The sequence below is a fragment of the Triticum aestivum genome, chromosome 5D (genome assembly GCF_018294505.1).
Source record: "Triticum aestivum cultivar Chinese Spring chromosome 5D, IWGSC CS RefSeq v2.1, whole genome shotgun sequence".
Classification (NCBI taxonomy): Eukaryota; Viridiplantae; Streptophyta; class Magnoliopsida; order Poales; family Poaceae; genus Triticum; species Triticum aestivum.
Genome location: NC_057808.1, coordinates 170,940,693 through 170,963,726, shown reverse-complemented (window position 1 = coordinate 170,963,726; position 23,034 = coordinate 170,940,693). Strand labels below are relative to the sequence as shown.

The 23,034-nt window shown below is 45.6% G+C and overlaps 1 protein-coding gene across 2 annotated transcripts; it reads left to right on the top strand.

The window, feature by feature from the left end:
• The first annotated feature begins 499 nt into the window (after positions 1-499).
• Positions 500-5,535, top strand: LOC123119972 (diacylglycerol kinase 2). 2 transcript variants are annotated; one of them, XM_044539960.1, is made up of 8 exons: positions 500-760; positions 1,333-2,465; positions 2,580-2,955; positions 3,060-3,136; positions 3,367-3,486; positions 3,567-3,731; positions 3,858-3,995; positions 4,978-5,535. In XM_044539960.1, the coding sequence occupies exons 2-8, from the start codon at positions 1,371-1,373 to the stop codon at positions 5,128-5,130; spliced, it is 2,124 nt and encodes a 707-aa protein (XP_044395895.1). In that variant the 5' UTR covers positions 500-760; positions 1,333-1,370; the 3' UTR covers positions 5,131-5,535. The 2 variants fall into 2 exon arrangements, with proteins under 2 accessions (XP_044395895.1, XP_044395896.1); XM_044539961.1 differs by lacking the exon at positions 4,978-5,535 and adding an exon at positions 4,088-4,940.
• The last annotated feature ends 17,499 nt before the right edge of the window (positions 5,536-23,034 follow it).

The following is a 23,034-nucleotide window of genomic DNA, read 5'->3' as shown; positions in this document are numbered from 1 at the left end:
TGAGTTGGTTGCAGGCGGAAGAGTGGCAGTACAGGTCGTGAGATCGAATCGCCCCATGCGCAAATGTTTTCTACGAAGCCGCTGGCTCACCGGCCCACTCCGACTTCTGACCCAGGAGACTTAATTTTCTGTTGTGGACTAAAAATTGGACATGTACGTTATTTTCGTATCACCTCGTTAGCGGCTTGTCGGACCAAAAATAATCATGTGCGGACAGACGAGGGTTTAGGGTTTAGGGTTTAAGTATAAATATAGGTATAAATATAGACATATGCACCTGATATGGCCAAATAATTAAGTAACCGCAGAAAAGTAAAAGGAGAAAAAGTTTGAATTTGTTTTGGAAACAAACTTGACCTTCCGCTGTACTCGCATAAAAAGTTTCAGCGAAGGTATGACTTTCATGGTATTTTGGGTGAGAGAAAAACAAAAACAAATTTATGAGTAGTAATAAAAAGTGGCGTACGGCGTGAGCTCCAGTTCCCCAGGACAGGGGGGCACCCACCCCCGACCGATCATCACATTCGCAGGGTTCCGCCGATTCCCCCGGCCCCTGCCTCTACTCCTTTTTAAACGAGCCGGCACGCCACCGCGACCACGCCGAGTCGTCCTCGTCTCTCGACTCTCGTACCCCCTCCCCCTCGGCCAGCCAGCACACGACGACGAGACGAGACGAGACCTAGGGGAGCCGCGAGCCAGGCGGTCCGAAGCGAGCGAGCTAGGGTTTGCTCGATCCAAACCCCCACCCACCCACCACCAGGTGCGTGTTCCTGCTGGTGCCCCGTGATCCTACCGAGTTCTTCCCGGGGCCGCGTTACTGTTGTGCTCTAGTGCACGATTCGCCGGGTTTGGAGTTCCGGGACGCCGAATGCGGGATCTGGCGGCTCCGATCCACTTTGTGCTGTGCTCCGGTTTCCTTGTCTCGTTTTGATCCGGTTACCTTCTGGCCCCGATTTGGTTCCTTGCCGTCCGCCCAACACGTGAGAAATTAGTGGTGAATCCAAGGTGATCAATTAGCGAGCGCGCCAGAGAGGAGACCACAATTCGAACGAGAATTTTCCTATATGCTGTGATTTTTATCCCCTTATATATTATACTATAGTATAAAACAGGAGAAGCGACTTCACTTTTCGTTCAAAATATCTCGTGCCCCCCCCAAAACCATCAGAATCTTTATTGTGAAATCATATACTGATGTCCAAAAATTATTGTGTAAGATAAGATACAGTAGCGCCACATTTCAACCCTAAGATGGTTATCTTTTTGTGTATTCCAGCAAGATTCTTGCATTAGGAGCAGATTTTGTTGGTGATTCGCTTCTTTCTGCTGCAGGTTCTGCCTTTTGAGGCCATCAAACCTGGCCAACTGTCATGGACCTGGTGGGATCACTGCTGATAAACATGACCCGCTGGGTTGACCCTTCTGGGATTGAATTCTTCGGGTGGCTCATCACTGCCGGTTCCTTTGGCCTGGCGGCGCTCATCTACGGTCTCCTCAGGCTGCAGAGGGAGGCGTCGCTGTACTGGCTCAAGGCGGCCGCCAGGGAGAAGAAGGCTGTGTCGAAGGTGCTACGGTGCCCCTGCTCAAGCCATACCTGGACCGAGGACCGCTTCCGTGGTGGCCAACCTTCGACGTGCTGTGTGTGCCTGTCGTCCCTGGCCTTGCCTCAGGGTGTAGGCTCGAGGGCCCTTGACGCTGATGTTGTTTACCGGTGCTCTGTGTGCGGAGTGGCGGCTCATTGGTACTGCTCGCAGGGCGCTGACAAGGACTGCAAGTGTGTCACGCAGGCTGGTGCTTCCACTTTGCTGCATCACTGGTCGGAGAGGTGGGTGGAGATGGACGATAACCCGGAGATAACAACCTTCTGTTATTACTGCGATGAGCCCTGTGGTGTGCCATTCCTTGGCGTCTCTCCTATATGGCGCTGTCTTTGGTGCCAGAGGCAGATCCATGTGGATTGTCATGCAAAGCTGTTGAAGGAGACGGGGAACACTTGTGATCTTGGCCTGCTCAGTAGACTTATTGTTCCACCTCTATCGGTGAAACAAGTTGGTCAAGGTCCGGCAACCAGTGGAGTGTTCAACTCAATCAAAGAAGGGTTTGTCACTTCTTCAGTTAGGGGTCGGATTAGAAGGCCACGCAGCAAGAAACGCATGAACAATCAGTCTGGCATTAAGACAACTGCGATTTCCGCAGACAGTTCAATTCTCGACTCCGTTCTTGAAGGATTTGCTAGACTGCAGAACCTGAATGGAAAGTATACTCTGGCAAACCCCAAGTTCTCTGGAAACACTCCCAAGCAAACATGTGGATCTGACATTACTAATGGAGAGGAAAAGAAGTATGAGCTTGTAGATTTGCCACAAGATTCGAGGCCGCTGCTTGTTTTCATCAACGGCAAGAGTGGTGGCCGTAACGGGCCTTCTCTTAGAAGAAGACTGAACATGCTGCTGAATCCCATACAGGTAATGTGACCTTGTTCTTTCAGTCCCAAATGGACTACACCTTATATTTTGCAATGGAGGGAGTAACAGATTTGATGCTCTAACCTTGATCTGACAGTTGAATTCTTATTTCAGATATTTGAGCTAAGCGTTTCTCAGGGTCCTGAAGTTGGATTGCAACTATTCCAGAATGTAAAACACTTCAGAATTCTTGTTTGTGGTGGGGATGGAACTGTGGCATGGGTTCTTGATGCCATAGAGAAACAGAACTATGAATCCCCTCCCCCTGTTGCCATTCTTCCGCTAGGAACAGGAAATGACCTATCGCGTGTTACCCGCTGGGGTGGAGGTTTGTCTTCTGTTGAAGGACAAGGGGGAATATGGGCACTTTTAAATGACATTGATCACGCAGCAGTTATGGTTCTTGATCGCTGGAATGTAACCATCAAAGAGAAGAATGGGCCAGAAGGTCAATGCACCAAGCAAGTGAAATTTATGACTAATTATCTAGGTAGACTATCCTTCAACTTCCACCATCTTAGTCAACATTTGATGTATTGCATATCTCACTCATCTAGATGTTTCTGAATTGATTTAGTTTCTATTGACTTGTAGGTATTGGATGTGATGCCAAGGTTGCATATGATTTCCACACAACTAGGGAGGAAAGGCCAGATAAATTTAGCAGTCAGGTAGGGATATTCCTTTTTTTTTCTCCTTTCGCAGCTTAAATCTATCTTACTGCAGAATTTATCCCCCCATTTGGACACATGAATATATCATATTCCCACATGAGAACAGTTTCTTGTGAAATTCCTGAATAATTTCTCCATTTCAGACAATGCTAAACATTTGATATGCTATGTGTTCTAGTATTCTTTATGTCAGAAAAAGTGTTAATGGAACTATTTCCATGCTGCAGTTTGTGAACAAGCTGATATATGCTAGAGAAGGCGCTAAGGATATGATGGATAGGTCATGTTCCGATTTACCATGGCATGTTAGCCTTGAAGTTGATGGAAAGAACATTGAAATTCCAGAGGTAACCTTCTCTATATCTTTCATGTATCTTCACTTTCTGATTTATCTTTGGTGGATCTTCTTAGCTGCTATGCTTATCAGGATGCAGAAGGTGTGATCATTCTGAATATCGCTAGCTACATGGGTGGTGTTGATCTTTGGCAAAACGACAATGATTATGATGATGATTTCAGTTCACAATCAATGCATGACAAAATGCTTGAGGTGGTCTGTATATCTGGGACATGGCATCTAGGCAAACTGCAGGTAAACATACTATGTATATTGAACATGTTAACTTATTCTGTATTTCCATTTTCCAGAACATCTCTTGTTATCGCTTCTAATAATGTTAGCGTTAACTCATATATAATTGTTTTCTTGTGGTTGAAGGTAGGACTATCGAGAGCACACCGACTAGCCCAAGGAAGAGTCATAAGATTTCACCTGCACAGTTCATTCCCTGTTCAGGTTGATGGTGAACCATGGATTCAGCCACCTGGGTGCCTTGAGATATCTCACCGTGGACAGGTACTTTACTTCGTTATGTGCATTAGATATGTATGATAGAATTCACACACACACATACATATGCCTTGAGATATACTTTTTTCCACATGAAGGGCCTGTTCTGATCTCCTCCCAACTCTCCAAACTCCCCGAATTCAGCTTCTCGGGGCAGCTTCGAACTCCACACAGCGAAGGGATTCCGTTCTCCAGCTTCGCTAGCTTCGAATTACTCCCTCTGTAAACAAATATGAGCGCGTTTAGATCAATACTTTAGTGATCTAAATGCTCTTATATTTCTTCGAGGGAGTAATAAAGATGGCTGCATGCATCGATTGATGCAGAGCCCGGGGGTTTAACCTCCTTTTCAAAAAAAAAAAACCTCGGTGGCTTGTCTTAGCACCATAATGGGCCCGCTGGAACCAGCTCGTTGAAACAGGGAGCGAATCGTTATGTTTGGTGGTCGGGAATGAGCGAATCGTTACGTTTGATGGTCATGAACGAAACATTATACTTGGCGGTGGCACTGCAGGTGTAATTTGAGCGAACTCCAGATTTTGGTTTTGGTGGAGCTGGGCCGACCGAGCTTCAGTTTTTTGCACTACGCTCTGGCTCAGCTCCGAGAAGTCAGCTTCTCGGAGCCCAACCGTTCGGGGCATTTTGTACTGCAGATTTATGTGGAGTTAGAAGCTAGATGAGATCAGAACAGGCCCGAAGTTTAATCTAACTGTAGTTTGTGAAATAATGTGAGCTTTCCCTACAGACTTGTAGAAATTGTGAGTTGTGAATTAAATTAGTATGTTTCTGAATTAAAATTGTGTGGTGGAATCTTAAATTAAGTCATCTTATGTCCATCAGTCAAATAATAAAACACAGGCCACACAGCTGACTGACAAACTTCATAACTATTTCAACACACTCGTCTGGCATTCAGATAGAAGTTTATTATATAAGAAGTGCAAATACATAGTGAAATCGTTTCTGACGCTACCTTGCTGCTGCGCAGATGTTCATGTTGAGGAGGCCATCTGAAGAGCCCACTGGGCATGCTGCGGCAGTCATGAGTGACGTCCTCGTGAACGCTGAGTGCAATGGTGTTATTGACGCTGCTCAGAAGAGATTGCTCCTCCACGAGATAGCACTCCGTTTATCCTCCTGACAGTCCATACTACCCTCTCCACTCAGAAACCTAACACTGTTGATACCAAACCCTTCTGTGTTGAGAAGTCCCTTTTGCACAGTTGAAAAGGCATGTGGTAGATGTTGATGTATACAACGAGGGAATGGAAGGTTTCCCACGCTTATGGTTGACTGTACCTTTTCCGGATTTAGATAGGTTGGTTGCTTCTTTGTTGGCTGCGGTGCCAGTTGAAGTGGCTATCAAGGTGAGAAAGATCCCAAGAGAATTTTGTAGAGACCTTAGAGCACCCTAATTGCATGTAGGGCTTTTGTAACTGGAGTGTGTGTTACAATAGGCATAGCTTTGGGGCTAGTCTCTAAACTTTTGTGTTGTTCTGTTGAAGAAACTCATGGTGATAATCCTGCTGATTCTGTTCTTGATGTATGTCTGCAATCCGTATCCGTGCTGAAAATTTGTGTGCCTTTTTACTAAAAAACTAGATGAATGCCCGTACTGGAAAATTGTGTGCCACGAGATGAAAATAAAACAAGGTGATCAAAAAAGTGTTCTAATTAAGAATTATGTGTCGAACATTATGGCATTGTGGTCTTCATTCATATAGCCACAAATTGATTCTCATGCAATCGTTGTTTCTCCTTAAACGCCATCACCTAAAGCGACATCTTTCTCTTCATTCATTCCCCACAATTTTCATTCTTGACACCCTCTTGGTAAAAATGATTCTTTTGATCTCCTTTATTGATGATCAGTCGGTTGAAAGGAAATGTAAGCTAAGTGCCTCTCAAAACTAAGTAAGCATGAACTATGGCGAAACAGAAGAACAAAATTATATTTTTTCTGAAAAATAACCCTCTCAACCTTCATACACTGGTCCCAAAGCCAAAGGAAAAATATATTTCAAGCTGCGTCTTGTGAAAGCTACAAATACAAAACACAAAATCTAGTCTAATAATAAGTTTACACTCTTACAACCCAAATCATGTGATTTGATCACCTCCAAGTTCCAACTTTATCTTTAGCCTAAGACATGCTTTCTGATATCGTGTAGCTGCAGACCAAAGCTCCAAGCACGAATGAAAATCGAGAGCAATGTGATAAATTATAAATTAAGTAGGACAACCAACACATCTCGTTGACGCAGTACCGTCATGCAAAAAATATATTTAAGTTCTAGTTGTGTGTGTGCGCGCGCCGTGTGTTTGTTTTTAGGATCTCAATATCTAATATTCAAATAAACATAAAAAATGTGAATAGCTTTTCTAGCAAATATGAGTAGACAAAAATCAATCGTACATCCTTCCACGCGATAGTAGTGTAACCAATAGAGCATGCGAAGGAAATGAAGCTACCTGTCTTGCTCACCCTTCGTGTCACAAAAAAATGGAAAGCTGAGGTGGAGAAACTCGCTTTGTGTAGCAAAAACTTGAAAGCCAAGGCCCAGACACAACGGCCCTAATGCTTCTCCCGGGCTCAGCCAGTCGTCTCCCCCATGAACAACTTGACCTCTTCTTCCCTTTTCTTTTCCTCTTGCTATACCACCAATAATGATACAATTAGGGATAGTTTCTATGCACCGCACTTACAGATGCCATCATGGCACCACGAGGTCTGTATAGGTTGAAACGATTGGTCCTCAAATTCCTTCACCGAGCCACAACTTCACGCCACGTACATGTATCAAATCATCTGTAGGCACATCATTATTGCTATACCACACCCACACCTCCTCCTGCTATGTCGCAACCAACTTAGAAACAGAATGTGCCCTTCACTTCTGGACACATCACGATGCTAGGAGTGTGTCAACGGTGTACGCAGAGGACCTCCTAGTGCGCATCAAAAATTGCTCTGCACGGGAGGTGCTGATGCTGCCAGGGGTGGGAAGTCCCATGGATTATGGCAAGGATGGGCTCCTAGTGTCGGCACCCCACGCAGACACGGGGGACACCAAGGTCAGGGTCCTAGTCGCTTCGCGGGTTGTGGTAGCGGCGGGCCAGGGGAGGAGTCTCCTTGGACGCTAAAATGCCAGTCATGTCCAAGCTCTTGACCATATTCAAATTCCACACAATCCCATCATTGTTTCACTCAAAGCCACTTAGATGGGCTACTTATCTTGTATTTTCCTTCCACAAAAAAAATTGCTAGGATTATCCAGGGTTGCGTCACCGGGTTCTCTTCAGAGCTGCATCTTTCCCTGCTTGTGAGGGACGTAGTCGCGGCCATGACCAGTCCATCTACCTCTTCCCCTTGCATTGGCACGCCCACCTCGTCAATCTCCATGCCTAGGACCCTGGCGGTTGTCATCTTTCCACGGCTGCGACCTGTTTCAAGTTGTATCATCCAACATCCATCTCCAAAACGGAAAAGGTTCGTCGTGTGTTCACGTTATGTGTAGGTATGCCCCATAAAACCATAGACCTCACATCATCACGACACTTCCTTATATTTAACCCAAAAGACCAATTGGTCTTCCCCTTTTGGTTGTATCCCGACAAAACGAGCCAGTTGTTTTGTCACATCAAGCATCACCCGACATGTACAAACTTGCTACCAGGATTCATATCCACCTGTATCATCTTCCCAATCTTGCCTGACATGCCTTTTACCAGATTAAGCTCATTGTTTAAGTCATAAGTATCGAGAATTTCCATCCATGCATGCACCTGATCAAGAGATACCTAAGAGATATTGGTTATGCCATCACTAAAAACCCTTGGCCCTCTTCCAGAATTATGTTCTAACTTGCACTACGGAATAATTATCCTCCACTGCCCTAAAGTGCACCTCTCTAGTCGGTGCGCACACAAAATTCTTGATGGTTTCTAGGGAATTCTGATTGAATGCCTTGTTCCTGAGTAGTCGAGCCTACACCAACCAACCGATGTAATAGAAAACTACACAATATTTTTCGACTTCAACATCTCCTGCGTCAACCCTATTGAGGCTAAAAGTACCGGGAAGAGAAATGCAACCTCGCCGAAATTGCCGCCACAGTAACAAAAAACCCTAGTGTATCACCTAGAATGTGCCGTGAAAATAATGTCTTTTTTAAAGCCTCGTGAAAATAGTGTCGGTGACTAATGAACTAGTATATCTCAATTGAAAAATAAGACTATATAGAGCTTAAACGGGCGAACCAGCCCACCAATGTTCAAGTCATATACTTGGCACTGGTATTCGCACTTTCTTGTATATATTTCAATCTTTTCGGCGATGTTTGTTCAGGCGAAGGAGACTTTGCCATCGACTAAAAGACACCTCTGATGACTTTGTTAATCTCAAGATGTTGTGTCGGCTCAGTATCTCAGAGGTGCTAATAGGGGTAGGGCGTAGCTAAGTGCAGCTTACTGCGAGGTGCATGGCGGCCTCGCCTACACGCGCCAGTAGTGGGTCGACGCAGTAGGACGTGCATCCTGCTAGGCTGATGTCGTCAAGATATCTTTTCTCCCCATTTTTATATTAAATTAAATAAATATATTTCCAAAACTTAAATTTACTTAGGAAATTTAAAAACATGAATTTTAAAAATGGCAACATAGTATAAAATATTTGCTATAGCCATTTTAAAAAATGTTCATAACTTTTAAAAAGAAATGTTCGTGACTATGAAAAATCACTCGTGTTTAAAAAAAATGTATGCACCTTTAAAAAATCATATACAGTGTAAAAAATGCTTGTGTAATGTAGAAAAAGGTTCTGAGCCATTAAATAAATGTATGTAATGTTTGATGGAAGTATTCCCGCATTTCGGGAAAAAGTTATATACAAGGTAAAGACATGTTCGCGTAGGTTAAAAAATGTTTATTACGTTTAAAAATGTATCTTGACATTTTAAATAAATATTTATGGGTTTCAAAAAATGTCTGTGAAATTTCAAAACTTGTTTATACAATGTAGAAAAATGTTCGAGTAGCCAAAAAATGTTTATTGCCATTTACAAAATGTACAACGTGTATTTGCAAAAATGTTACCATTTATTTTAAAAAAAGTGTTCAAAACATGTGTTTTTTAAATGTACATTAAGTATTAGAAAATATCCAAAGTGTATGAAATAATGTTTCACATATGTGCTAAAAATGCATGTTGTGTACTAAGAAAAAGTAAGACATGTGTTGGGAAAAAAACCTGTCAAAGAAACTAAAGGAAAAGCAAAGAAAACCAAAAATAAAAGAAAAAACAAAATTATAACGAAGAAAAAAAGAAACAGGAAAAAAACAAATGAGGAAACAATGAAATCAAAGTAAAATGCAGAGAAAAAAACCTGAAGAAAACCAGTGAAAAAAACAAAAAAAGCAAAAGAGTAAAAATTGAAAATAAAATCCCAAAGAAAACTGATGCGAGCGAACCCTACAGCGACCGCTGCACGTCGGAAGTAAGCAAACCTACGCGCGCCACTCTCCCGTGTAGGCGATTTTTATTAGAAATCGGGACGAGTACATAGGGGCGCGCCTATGTGTCGCTTGAAGCTAGACGTAGGGCAGCCTAGCACGAGAATGAGCCGGCCCAACTCGCTGGAGGCCACAACCTCATCTCCTTTTCAAAATTTCCATGTTGTTTCCTTTTTTAATTTTTTTATACTTGCAAATGTATTCTAAATATATGTATTCAAAACACTACACAAAACATTTAAAAAATATTAATATTGCATTTTCAAAATATTACATGTGTATAAAATAATGTTTCTCATTTATACTAAAACTGTATAAAAAATACAACGTGTATGGAAAAAGTTGATAATTTATTTAAAAAATGTTAATCAAGCATTCGTAAAAATTTAATCATTTATTGAGAAATGTTAAATATGTATAAAGAAATTCCTGGTGTTTATAAAAAAAAGTAGAACGTGTATTAGTTTTTTTAGCATTAAAACATAAATTTTAAAAAATGATGATCAGAAAATGTTAATCATATCTATACTACTATATAGTGTACAAGTTTTATATTTTTAAATTTCAAGGTCAAAAACAATATGAGTTGTTGCTAGGGTCCATCGAATGGCTTAAAATTGTGGGATTCACACAGTACTAGTGGGGGCACTATTATTTCTAGAACCGTCGCTATGTGTCAATGTAGGAAAAGTTCACTTGTGTATGTTGTTATCCATTCATGCATGTAGCTAGTCATGTCACACACATACTGATAGCCGGACCGTTTTGTGGCGTGCACACTGATCTCATCAGCTAGAGTTGGAAGCTCTTAGTGAAGCTTTTTTAAGCTGGCTCTAGAGCAAGATACTAATTCTAAATATGTGAAGCCTTGCATACAAAACAGAACGACTACAACAGTGGACTCAGTAAAAGCCATACATGCGAAGGTGTTGTGTTTGAAGGAGCAAGATTCGTGTTGAGTATCGTGATTATTTAGAAAACATTAGATAGACTAAGATTTGTTTTAGCTTGTCTTGTACTCCAAAAAGATCATGTACTGCTATATATATGGCCACGAGGCTCAAGCAATAATCATCAGTTCCACCCAAAAATCAACAATCAAATGATATGCTTCAAATGGTCTGATGGAAAACATCCCAAAATTTTGAGGTGAACAGCTGCCACTCATGGAACAATTGATTGCTTGAGAGCAACAAAAATGTGCCAAACTTCTTCCATAGAGATGAGAAAGAGAAAATTGGATCATTGACAAGCACCACAATAGCAAGGAAGAGATTGATGGGTTGAAAGAATCTCCTGAACGAAGAGAAAAATGATGGGTTTAAAATATCTCATTCTTGACAACTTGTGAATCATGAAACACAACATACCGCCACCTAAAAAGACAATGGAGAACTAATTGCACTTCAAAAAACAAGAAGAATAATACTTGAGCTCCTCCAACAAGAATCTTAAAGAACACTTGAAGAATGAATTATACCTTAACAAACCACCATGTTGAGCCTTCGTGAGAACTCCTGTAATAAAAGAATGATCGAATGAAAGGAAAGTTGATAAGAACAAGATGAAGCCTTGCAATGACTTGAAATTGATATCACGAACGAACTTTGGTAGAAAGAATTAAATCATCTCGAGGAAAAAGGAATAAGAATTATGTCATGCTTACCCTTCATCAACTTAAATTGGTGACAAGCAACGGATAGGCATGCTATATTCTTCTTGCAAGGATCGAGGAGAGATATAGTGCAAACTTGGGAAAATCTTGAACGACTCCTTGGTAGGATTTTGGGAAGAACGAATTAATTAATACGATAACAAAGGAAGAGGAATCTTGGACCAACCACCGTAAGCATCTGAAACGAACAAAGACAAGAGAACGAATCGCCTAGAAGAAATTAGAAAAAAAAACAAAGATACTTGAGGGAATTTATATGCAAGAGAATGAAGAGATCACGAGTTGACTAACGAAATACTTGAAGGATGCACCAGAATGATTCGGAGACAAAAGAAGAGGCATCAACTTCGAAACGAAGACATCTTCTAAAATGATGGCCTTCAGATGATCTAGAAACAAAAAGAACTCCTAAAATGCTTCGGATGGTTATGAAAAAATTCTCACAATCGAAAACAATTATGAGGATGGCATGCATGAAACTAGAACCATGCATCTTCAAGAGAACGGACCAAGATTTAGGAGAAATTCTTCTCTGGTCTTCAAAGCTTAGAATGACGACGAGAAATACCTTAAAGAATTTTGAGATACTCCGGAAGAATGAAGAATATAAAGGTTGAGCCAAAAATGAAAATAATTTCAATGCGGTCTTGGAGAAGGCATATGACTGATGAAAATTCATTCTTACGTCAAACTTTGAAAAGAATTTGAGAATAACTCTGGAAAAATTAGAAGAGTCAGGCAAGATCAAGGAAAAGACCTGTGGGTTAGGGCCCACTCAAACGAAACACCGTTGGAAATGATTACTTGAAAGAGAGATTGCACCAGCTGATTTAAATGGCTTGAATAAGGTAACAACCTCGAAATAGCTTGAACGGATTAAGAATGGGAATGCGAATCTTCTGAGATATCTTCAACACTCCGGAGAAGAGATAGAGAGAGTTGAATACACAAGAGAGGCTTGGATACGAAATTCCAACATGGGGAAAACACGTGAAACCACCAAAGAAGAAAAGGAGTACGAAGAATGAAGAACTTGTAGCTCCTGCGCATCTTCACGAGAAATCACGGCTAAGAACATTGAAGGAAAGAACGAAGAAACTTCAATGAATAAAATGGATACATGATTTGAGATTTCAGACTCCTTGAAGAAAAAGGGTGGGAGGGTGGAAAAACAAAGGCAACTTGGGACGGATGGAATGCACACCATTGTGAAAACTAAGAATTGATCTTTCAATTATTGAAAGGTTCCAATTAACTTGAAGAGAAGCACGCCGGTTGGAAAAGAATTGTCATGACAATCTCGATAAACAAGAAGGATTAGCACTCGCAGAGAAATATGAGAACACTGCTTAGGAAAAAGGTATGGAATCAACACTTGACATCGAAGCAACTCGAATACCACAACCGAAACAAAACAAAAGATTTGGCATGCCGTGTCGGTGTACAAAAAGAGGGGTGCGTTTCTGTACCCCTCTACCTATGCACGGGCAGTCGGAGCCGCGCCCGCGGTCACACCAGGCAGAACAGGGGAGGTGAGCCAAGGTAAGACCGAAGCCCAATATGATCAGAGCAACGCCAAGGCCAAGACCACAAAGAGCAGAGGGACGAAGCAGGTTCCCCCGGCAAGACCCTTGCCGGGGGCAGCCCTGGCAAGACCCTTGCCGGGGCAGCTCGCCCCACACCAACAGAGCGAGCCACCCTTGAGCCCACGGTCCCCAACGCCATCATCCACGTGGGGCCAGGGCTCGGGAAGGCGCCTCTGTGGTGGCATGCAGATCTTTGTGAGGACATATTCAAGATCAGATGAGGATTAGAAGACGACGATCCTCGGTAAGATCCTTGCCGAGGAAGGCCACCAGACCCCCGGCAGGGCCCTTGCCGGGGACGACAGCGCGCCACGGCAAGACCCCTGCCGGGCCACCCGGCAAGGCCCTCACCAAGAACGCCGGCAGGGCCACCGCCAGGCCCACGTCAACCAAGCTTCCACCGCCGATCACATGCAGCTGCCAGCCCAACCAGCTGGGCGGGCACCTGCGTGGCAACATGCAGCTCCCAAGCCAACTCATCGAGCGCCTGCGTGGCGGCGTGCAGATCTTCGTGAAGGCTCCACCACCGCGCCACCTCAGCTGCCTGCCTGCCTACATGGCACCGCACACATCACTGGCCTAGGCGCGTGTCGAAGCGAGGAGAAGCGGCGACGGACGGGACGGGCCTCGCCCCCGTCCCCGATAAAGCAAGGGGACACCTAAGCTACGCATTAAATGCGTCTTGTCCTGTAATACGAGCGATAAGCTCAGGGCACTGTACGCCTTTCTGTTGGAAATATGCCCTAGAGGCAATAATAAATGGTTATTATTATATTTCTTTGTTCATGATAATAGTCTATTATTCATGCTATAATTGTATTGTCCGGAAATCATAATACATGTGTGAATACATAGACCACAACGTGTCCCTAGTAAGCCTCTAGTTGACTAGCTCGTTGATCAACAGATAGTCATGGTTTCCTGACTATGGACATTGGATGTCATTGATAACGGGATCACATCATTAGGAGAATGATGTGATGGACAAGACCCAATCCTAAGCATAGCATAAAAGATCGTGTAGTTTCGTTTGCTAGAGCTTTTCCAATGTCAAGTATCTTTTCCTTAGACCATGAGATCGTGCAACTCCCGGATACCGTAGGAGTGCTTTGGGTGTGCCAAACGTCACAACGTAACTGGGTGACTATAAAGGTGCATTACGGGTATCTCCGAAAGTGTCTGTTGGGTTGGCACGGATCGAGACTGGGATTTGTCACTCCGTGTGACGGAGAGGTATCTCTGGGCCCACTCGGTAATGCATCATCATAATGAGCTCAATGTGACTAAGGCGTTAGTCACGGGATCATGCATTGCGGTACGAGTAAAGAGACTTGCCGGTAACGAGATTGAACAAGGTATTGGGATACCGACGATCGAATCTCGGGCAAGTAACATACCGATTGACAAAGGGAATTGCATACGGGATTGATTGAATCCTCGACACCGTGGTTCATCCGATGAGATCATCGTGGAACATGTGGGAGCCAACATGGGTATCCAGATCCCGCTGTTGGTTATTGACCGGAGAGGCGTCTCGGTCATGTCTGCATGTCTCCCGAACCCGTAGGGTCTACACACTTAAGGTCCGGTGACGCTACGGTTGTAGAGATATATGTATGCGGAAACCCGAAAGTTGTTCGGAGTCCCGGATGAGATCCCGGACGTCACGAGAGGTTCCGGAATGGTCCGGAGGTGAAGAATTATATATAGGAAGTCAAGTTTCAGCCACTGGGAAAGTTTCGGGAGTTACCGGTATTGTACCGGGACCACCGGAAGGGTCCCGGGGGTCCACCGGGTGGGGCCACCTATCCCGGAGGGCCCCATGGGCTGAAAGTGGAAGGGAACCAGCCCTTAGTGGGCTGGGGCGCCCCCCTTGGGCCTCCCCCCATGCGCCTAGGGTTGGGAACCCTAGGGGGGGAGCTTCCCCCTTGCCTTGGGGGGCAAGGCAACCCCTTCCCCCCCTTGTGGCCGCCGCCCGCCCCTTTGGATCTCATATCCAGGGCCGGCGCCCCCCCAGGGGGCCTATATAAAAGGGGGGGAGGGAGGGCAGCGACACACAGCCTTGGGCGCCTCCCTCCTCCCCTGCAACACCTCTCTCTCTCTCTCTCTCTCTCTCTCGCAGAAGCTCGGCGAAGCCCTGCCGGAGAACCGCTACATCCACCACCACGCTGTCGTGCTGTTGGATCTCCATCAACCTCTCCTCCCCCTTGCTGGATCAAGAAGGAGGAGACGTCGCTGCACCGTACGTGTGTTGAACGCGGAGGTGCCGTCCGTTCGGCACTCGGTCATCGGTGATTTGGATCACGACGAGTACGACTCCGTCATCCACGTTCATTGGAACGCTTCCGCTCGCGATCTACAAGGGTATGTAGATGCACTCCTTTCCCCTCGTTGCTAGTAGACTCCATAGATGCATCTTGGTGAGCGTAGGAAAATTTTAAATTATGCTACGATTCCCAACAGTGGCATCATGAGCCAGGCCTATGCGTAGTTACTATGCACGAGTAGAACACAAAGCAGTTGTGGGCGTTGAGTTTGCCAATTCTTCTTGCCGCTACTAGTCGTTTCTTGTTTCGGCGGCATTGTAGGATGAAGCGGCCCGGACCGACCTTACACGTACGCTTACGTGAGACAGGTTCCACCGACTGACATGCACTAGTTGCATAAGGTGGCTAGCGGGTGTCTGTCTCTCCTACTTTAGTCGGAACGGATTCGATGAAAAGGGTCCTTATGAAGGGTAAATAGAAATTGGCAAATCACGTTGTGGTCATACGTAGGTAAGAAAACGTTCTTGCTAGAAACCTACAAACCACGTAAAAACTTGCAACAACAATTAGAGGACGTCTAACTTGTTTTTGCAGCAAGTGCTATGTGATGTGATATGGCCAGAAGATGTGATGAATGATATATGTGATGTATGAGATTGATCATATTCTTGTAATAGGAATCACGACTTGCATGTCGATGAGTATGACAACCGGCAGGAGCCATAGGAGTTGTCTTTATTATTTTGCATGACCTGCGTGTCATTGAATAACGCCATGTAATTTACTTTACTTTGTTGCTAAACGCGTTAGCCATACAAGTAGAAGTAATCGTTGGCGTGACGACTTCATGAAGACACAATGATGGAGATCATGGTGTCATGCCGGTGACGAAGATGATCATGGTGCCCCGAAGATGGAGATCAAAGGAGCATGATGATATTGGCCATATCATGTCACTATTTGATTGCATGTGATGTTTATCATGTTTTTGCATCTTATTTGCTTAGAACGACGGTAGTAAGTAAGATGATCCCTTATAATAATTTCAAGAAAGTGTTCACCCTAACTGTGCACCGTTGCGAAGGTTCGTTGTTTCGAAGCACCACGTGATGATCGGGTGTGATAGATTCTAACGTTCGAATACAACGGGTGTTGACGAGCCTAGCATGTACAGACATGGCCTCGGAACACACGCAATACACTTAGGTTGACTTGACGAGCCTAGCATGTACAGACATGGCCTCGGAACACGGAGGACCGAAAGGTCGAGCATGAGTCGTATAGAAGATACGATCAACATGGAGATGTTCACCGATCTTGACTAGTCCGTCTCACGTGATGATCGGACACGGCCTAGTTAAACTCGGATCATGTTTCACTTAGATGACTAGAGGGATGTCTATCTGAGTGGGAGTTCATTAAATAATTTGATTAGATGAACTTAATTATCATGAACTTAGTCTAAAATCTTTACACTATGTCTTGTAGATCAAATGGCCAACGTTGTCCTCAATTTCAACGCGTTCCTAGAGAAAACCAAGCTGAAAGATGATGGCAGCAACTATACGGACTGGGTCCGGAACCTGAGGCTCATCCTCATAGTAGCCAAGAAAGATTATGTCTTAGAAGCACCGCTAGGTGAAGCACCAATCCCAGAGAACCAAGACGTTATGAACGCTTGGCAGCAGCGTGCTGATGATTACTCCCTCGTTCAGTGCGGCATGCTTTACAGCTTAGAACCGGGTCTCCAAAAGCGTTTTGAGAAACATGGAGCATATGAGATGTTCGAGGAGCTGAAACTGGTTTTTCAAGCTCATGCCCGGGTCGAGAGATATGAAGTCTCCGACAAGTTCTTCAGCTGTAAAATGGAGGAGAACAGTTCTGTTAGTGAGCACATACTCAGAATGTCTGGGTTGCACAACCGCTTGTCTCAGCTGGGAGTTAATCTCCCGGATGACGCGGTCATTGACAGAATCCTCCAGTCGCTTCCACCAAGCTACAAGAGCTTTGTGATGAACTACAATATGCAGGGGATGGAAAAGACCATTCCCGAGGTATATTCAATGCTGAAATCAGCGGAAGGGGAGATCAGAAAAGAACATCAAGTGTTGATGGTGAATAAAACCACTAAGTTCAAGAAGGGCAAGGGTAAGAAGAACTTCAAGAAGGACGGCAAGGGAGTTGCCGCGCCCGGTAAGCCAGTTACTGGGAAGAAGTCAAAGAATGGACCCAAGCCCGAGACTGAGTGCTTTTATTGCAAGGGAAGTGGTCACTGGAAGCGGAACTGCCCCAAATACTTAGCGGACAAGAAGAAGGCCGGCAACACCAAGGTATATGTGATATACAAGTAATTGATGTGTACCTTACCAGTACTCGTAGTAGCTCCTGGGTATTTGATACCGGTGCGGTTGCTCATATTTGTAACTCAAAACAGGAACTACGGAATAAACGGAGACTGGCAAAGGACGAGGTGACGATGCGCGTCGGGAATGGTTCCAAGGTCGATGTGATCGCCGTCGGCACGCTACCTCTGCATCTACCCACGGGATTAGTTTTAAACCTCAATAATTGTTATTTAGTGCCAGCTTTGAGCATGAACATTGTATCTGGATCTCGTTTAATTCGAGATGGCTACTCATTTAAATCCGAGAATAATGGTTGTTCTATTTATTTGAGAGATATGTTTTATGGTCATGCCCCGCTGGTCAATGGTTTATTTTTGATGAATCTCGAACGTGATGTTACACATGTTCATAGTGTGAATACCAAAAGATGTAAAGTTGATAACGATAGTCCCACATACTTGTGGCACTGCCGCCTTGGTCACATTGGTGTCAAGCGCATGAAGAAGCTCCATGCAGATGGACTTTTGGAGTCTCTTGATTACGAATCATTTGACACGTGCGAACCATGCCTCATGGGTAAGATGACCAAGACTCCGTTCTCCGGAACAATGGAGCGAGCAACCAACTTATTGGAAATCATACATACCGATGTGTGCGGTCCAATGAGTGTTGAGGCTCGCGGAGGATATCGTTATGTTCTCACTCTCACTGATGATTTAAGTAGATATGGGTATGTCTACCTAATGAAACACAAGTCTGAAACCTTTGAAAAGTTCAAGGAATTTCAGAGTGAAGTTGAGAATCAACGTGACAGGAAAATAAAATTCTTACGATCAGATCGTGGTGGAGAATATTTAAGTCACGAATTTGGTACGCACTTAAGGAAATGTGGAATAGTTTCACAACTCACGCCGCCTGGAACACCTCAGAGAAATGGTGTGTCCGAACGTCGTAATCGCACTCTATTGGATATGGTGCGATCTATGATGTCTCTTACCGATTTACCGCTCTCATTTTGGGGCTATGCTTTAGAGACTGCCGCATTCACTTTAAATAGGGCTCCGTCGAAATCCGTTGAGACGACACCGTATGAATTATGGTTTGGGAAGAAACCTAAGCTGTCGTTTCTAAAAGTTTGGGGATGCGATGCTTATGTCAAGAAACTTCAACCTGAAAAGCTCGAACCCAAATCGGAAAAATGCGTCTTCATAGGATACCCTAAGGAAACTATTGGGTATACCTTCTACCTCAGATCCGAAGGCAAGATCTTCGTTGCCAAGAACGGGTCCTTTCTGGAGAAGGAGTTTCTCTCGAAAGAATTGAGTGGGAGGAAAGTGGAACTTGATGAGGTGATAGTCACCCCTTCCGAACCGGAAAGTAGCGCAGCGCGGGAAAATGTTCCTGTGGTGCCTACACCGACTGGGGAGGAAGTTAATGATGATGATCATGAAGCTTCGGATCAAGTTACTGAACTTCGTAGGTCCACAAGGACACGTTCCGCACCAGAGTGGTACGGCAACCCTGTCCTGGAAATCATGTTGTTAGACAACGGTGAACCTTCGAACTATGAAGAAGCGATGGCGGGCCCGGATTCCGACAAATGGCTAGAAGCCATGAAATCCGAGATAGAATCCATGTATGAAAACAAAGTATGGACTTTGACTGACTTGCCCGATGAGCGGCGAGCCATAGAAAACAAATGGATCTTTAAGAAGAAGACGGACGCAGATGGTAATGTGACCATCTACAAAGCTCGACTTGTCGCTAAGGGTTATCGACAAGTTCAAGGGGTTGACTACGATGAGACTTTCTCACCCGTAGCGAAGCTGAAGTCCGTCCGAATCATGTTAGCAATTGCCGCATACTATGATTATGAGATATGGCAGATGGACGTCAAAACGGCATTCCTTAACGGCTTCCTTAAGGAAGAGTTGTATATGATGCAGCCGGAAGGTTTTGTCGATCCTAAGAATGCTAACAAAGTATGCAAGCTCCAACGCTCAATCTATGGGCTGGTGCAAGCATCTCGGAGTTGGAACATTCGCTTTGATGAGATGATCAAAGCGTTTGGGTTTACACAGACTTATGGAGAAGCCTGTGTTTACAAGAAAGTGAGTGGGAGCTCTGTAGCATTTCTCATATTATATGTGGATGACATACTATTGATGGGAAATGATATAGAATTCTTGGAAAGTATAAAGGCCTATTTGAATAAGTGTTTTTCAATGAAGGACCTTGGAGAAGCTGCTTATATATTAGGCATCAAGATCTATAGAGATAGATCAAGACGCCTCATTGGTCTTTCACAGAGTACATACCTTGACAAGATATTGAAGAAGTTCAATATGGATCAGTCCAAGAAGGGGTTCTTGCCTGTATTGCAAGGTGTGCAATTGAGCACGGCTCAATGCCCGACCACGGCAGAAGATATAGAAAAGATGAGTGTCATCCCCTATGCCTCGGCCATAGGGTCTATTATGTATGCCATGCTGTGTACCAGACCTGATGTAAACCTTGCCGTAAGTTTGGTAGGAAGGTACCAAAGTAATCCCGGCATGGAACACTGGACAGCGGTCAAGAATATCCTGAAGTACCTGAAGAGGACTAAGGATATGTTTCTCGTTTATGGAGGTGACGAAGAGCTCGTCGTAAAGGGTTACGTCGACGCTAGCTTCGACACAGATCTGGATGACTCGAAGTCACAGACCGGATACGTGTATATTTTGAATGGAGGAGCAGTAAGCTGGTGCAGTTGCAAGCAAAGCGTCGTGGCGGGATCTACATGTGAAGCGGAGTACATGGCAGCCTCGGAGGCAGCACAGGAAGCAGTCTGGATGAAGGAGTTCATTACCGACCTAGGGGTGATTCCCAATGCGTCGGGCCCGATGACTCTCTTCTGTGACAACACTGGAGCTATTGCCCTTGCGAAGGAGCCCAGGTTTCACAGGAAGACCAGGCATATCAAGCGTCGCTTCAACTCCATTCGTGAAAGTGTTCAAAATGGAGACATAGATATTTGTAAAGTACATACGGACCTGAATGTAGCAGATCCGTTGACTAAACCTCTCCCTAGGGCAAAACATGATCAACACCAGGACGCAATGGGTGTTCGATTCATCACAATGTAACTAGATTATTGACTCTAGTGCAAGTGGGAGACTGTTGGAAATATGCCCTAGAGGCAATAATAAATGGTTATTATTATATTTCTTTGTTCATGATAATTGTCTATTATTCATGCTATAATTGTATTGTCCGGAAATCGTAATACATGTGTGAATACATAGACCACAACGTGTCCCTAGTAAGCCTCTAGTTGACTAGCTCGTTGATCAACAGATAGTCATGGTTTCCTGACTATGGACATTGGATGTCATTGATAACGGGATCACATCATTAGGAGAATGATGTGATGGACAAGACCCAATCCTAAGCATAGCATAAAAGATCGTGTAGTTTCGTTTGCTAGAGCTTTTCCAATGTCAAGTATCTTTTCCTTAGACCATGAGATCGTGCAACTCCCGGATACCGTAGGAGTGCTTTGGGTGTGCCAAACGTCACAACGTAACTGGGTGACTATAAAGGTGCACTACGGGTATCTCCGAAAGTGTCTGTTGGGTTGGCACGGATCGAGACTGGGATTTGTCACTCCGTGTGACGGAGAGGTATCTCTGGGCCCACTCGGTAATGCATCATCATAATGAGCTCAATGTGACTAAGGCGTTAGTCACGGGATCATGCATTGCGGTACGAGTAAAGAGACTTGCCGGTAACGAGATTGAACAAGGTATTGGGATACCGACGATCGAATCTCGGGCAAGTAACATACCGATTGACAAAGGGAATTGCATACGGGATTGATTGAATCCTCGACACCGTGGTTCATCCGATGAGATCATCGTGGAACATGTGGGAGCCAACATGGGTATCCAGATCCCGCTGTTGGTTATTGACCGGAGAGGCGTCTCGGTCATGTCTGCATGTCTCCCGAACCCGTAGGGTCTACACACTTAAGGTCCGGTGACGCTAGGGTTGTAGAGATATATGTATGCGGAAACCCGAAAGTTGTTCGGAGTCCCGGATGAGATCCCGGACGTCACGAGAGGTTCCGGAATGGTCCGGAGGTGAAGAATTATATATAGGAAGTCAAGTTTCGGCCACCGGGAAAGTTTCGGGAGTTACCGGTATTGTACCGGGACCACCGGAAGGGTCCCGGGGGTCCACCGGGTGGGGCCACCTATCCCGGAGGGCCCCGTGGGCTGAAAGTGGAAGGGAACCAGCCCTTAGTGGGCTGGGGCGCCCCCCTTGGGCCTCCCCCATGCGCCTAGGGTTGGGAACCCTAGGGGGGGAGCTTCCCCCTTGCCTTGGGGGGCAAGGCAACCCCTTCCCCCCCTTGTGGCCGCCGCCCCCCCCCCCTTTGGATCTCATCTCCAGGGCCGGCGCCCCCCCCAGGGGGCCTATATAAAGGGGGGGAGGCAGGGCAGCGACACACAGCCTTGGGCGCCTCCCTCCTCCCCTGCAACACCTCTCTCTCTCGCAGAAGCTCGGCGAAGCCCTGCCGGAGAACCGCTACATCCACCACCACGCCGTCGTGCTGTTGGATCTCCATCAACCTCTCCTTCCCCCTTGCTGGATCAAGAAGGAGGAGACGTCGCTGCACCGTACGTGTGTTGAACGCGGAGGTGCCGTCCGTTCGGCACTCGGTCATCGGTGATTTGGATCACGGCGAGTACGACTCCGTCATCCACGTTCATTGGAACGCTTCCGCTCGCGATCTACAAGGGTATGTAGATGCACTCCTTTCCCCTCGTTGCTAGTAGACTCCATAGATGCATCTTGGTGAGCGTAGGAAAATTTTAAATTATGCTACGATTCCCAACACTTTCACACCCCTGTGTGCCACTGTGGCAGCCTCTTCTGATCTTAAAAGAGCCATGTGCATACTGGAGAAGGATTCTGGCTTCTTCTGCCACGCACCTCACCTCAAGCTAGTTCGATGAGTCTCAAAAGAACTCTCTGAAAATACAGGCCACCCAAAGCAGCTGACTAGGGTTTTATTGCTATCCTCTCGCGGCCACCCCGAACCCTGGGTAAACGATCCTAATGTGGCTGGCTTTATCTGATCAGCCTGCTCTCCTTTGCAACCCGCCCGCGGCCCAAGGCCAGACCGTAGTAAAGGGATTCTTGTTTTGATCCATGGTGTCGTTCCACAACACCGACACGCGCCCAAGTCAGTACCCCACGGCAGAGGCCCTTGCACCCGAGCGGACGACCGAGCGGCGGCCAAGGACACAGACACCCTGCCCGGGACAACACCGGCAAGAGCCCTCACCAATAAAGAACTGCCCCGAGGCCAGGGCACCCGCCAAGGCCACGGGTCACCACGCAAGCGACTCCCACCACTGATCACATGCAAGCGTGCCCAGCCCAACCAGCTGGGCGGGCACCTGCGTGGCAACATGCAGCTCCCAGGCCAACTCATCGAGCGCCTGCGTGGCGGCATGCAGATCTTCGTGAAGGCTCCACCACCGCGCCACCTCAGCTACCTGCCTGCCTACATGGCACCGCACGCATCACTGGCCGAGGCGCGTGTCGAAGCGAGGAGAAGCGGCGACGGACGGGACGGGCCTCGCCCCCGTCCCCGATAAAGCAAGGGGACAC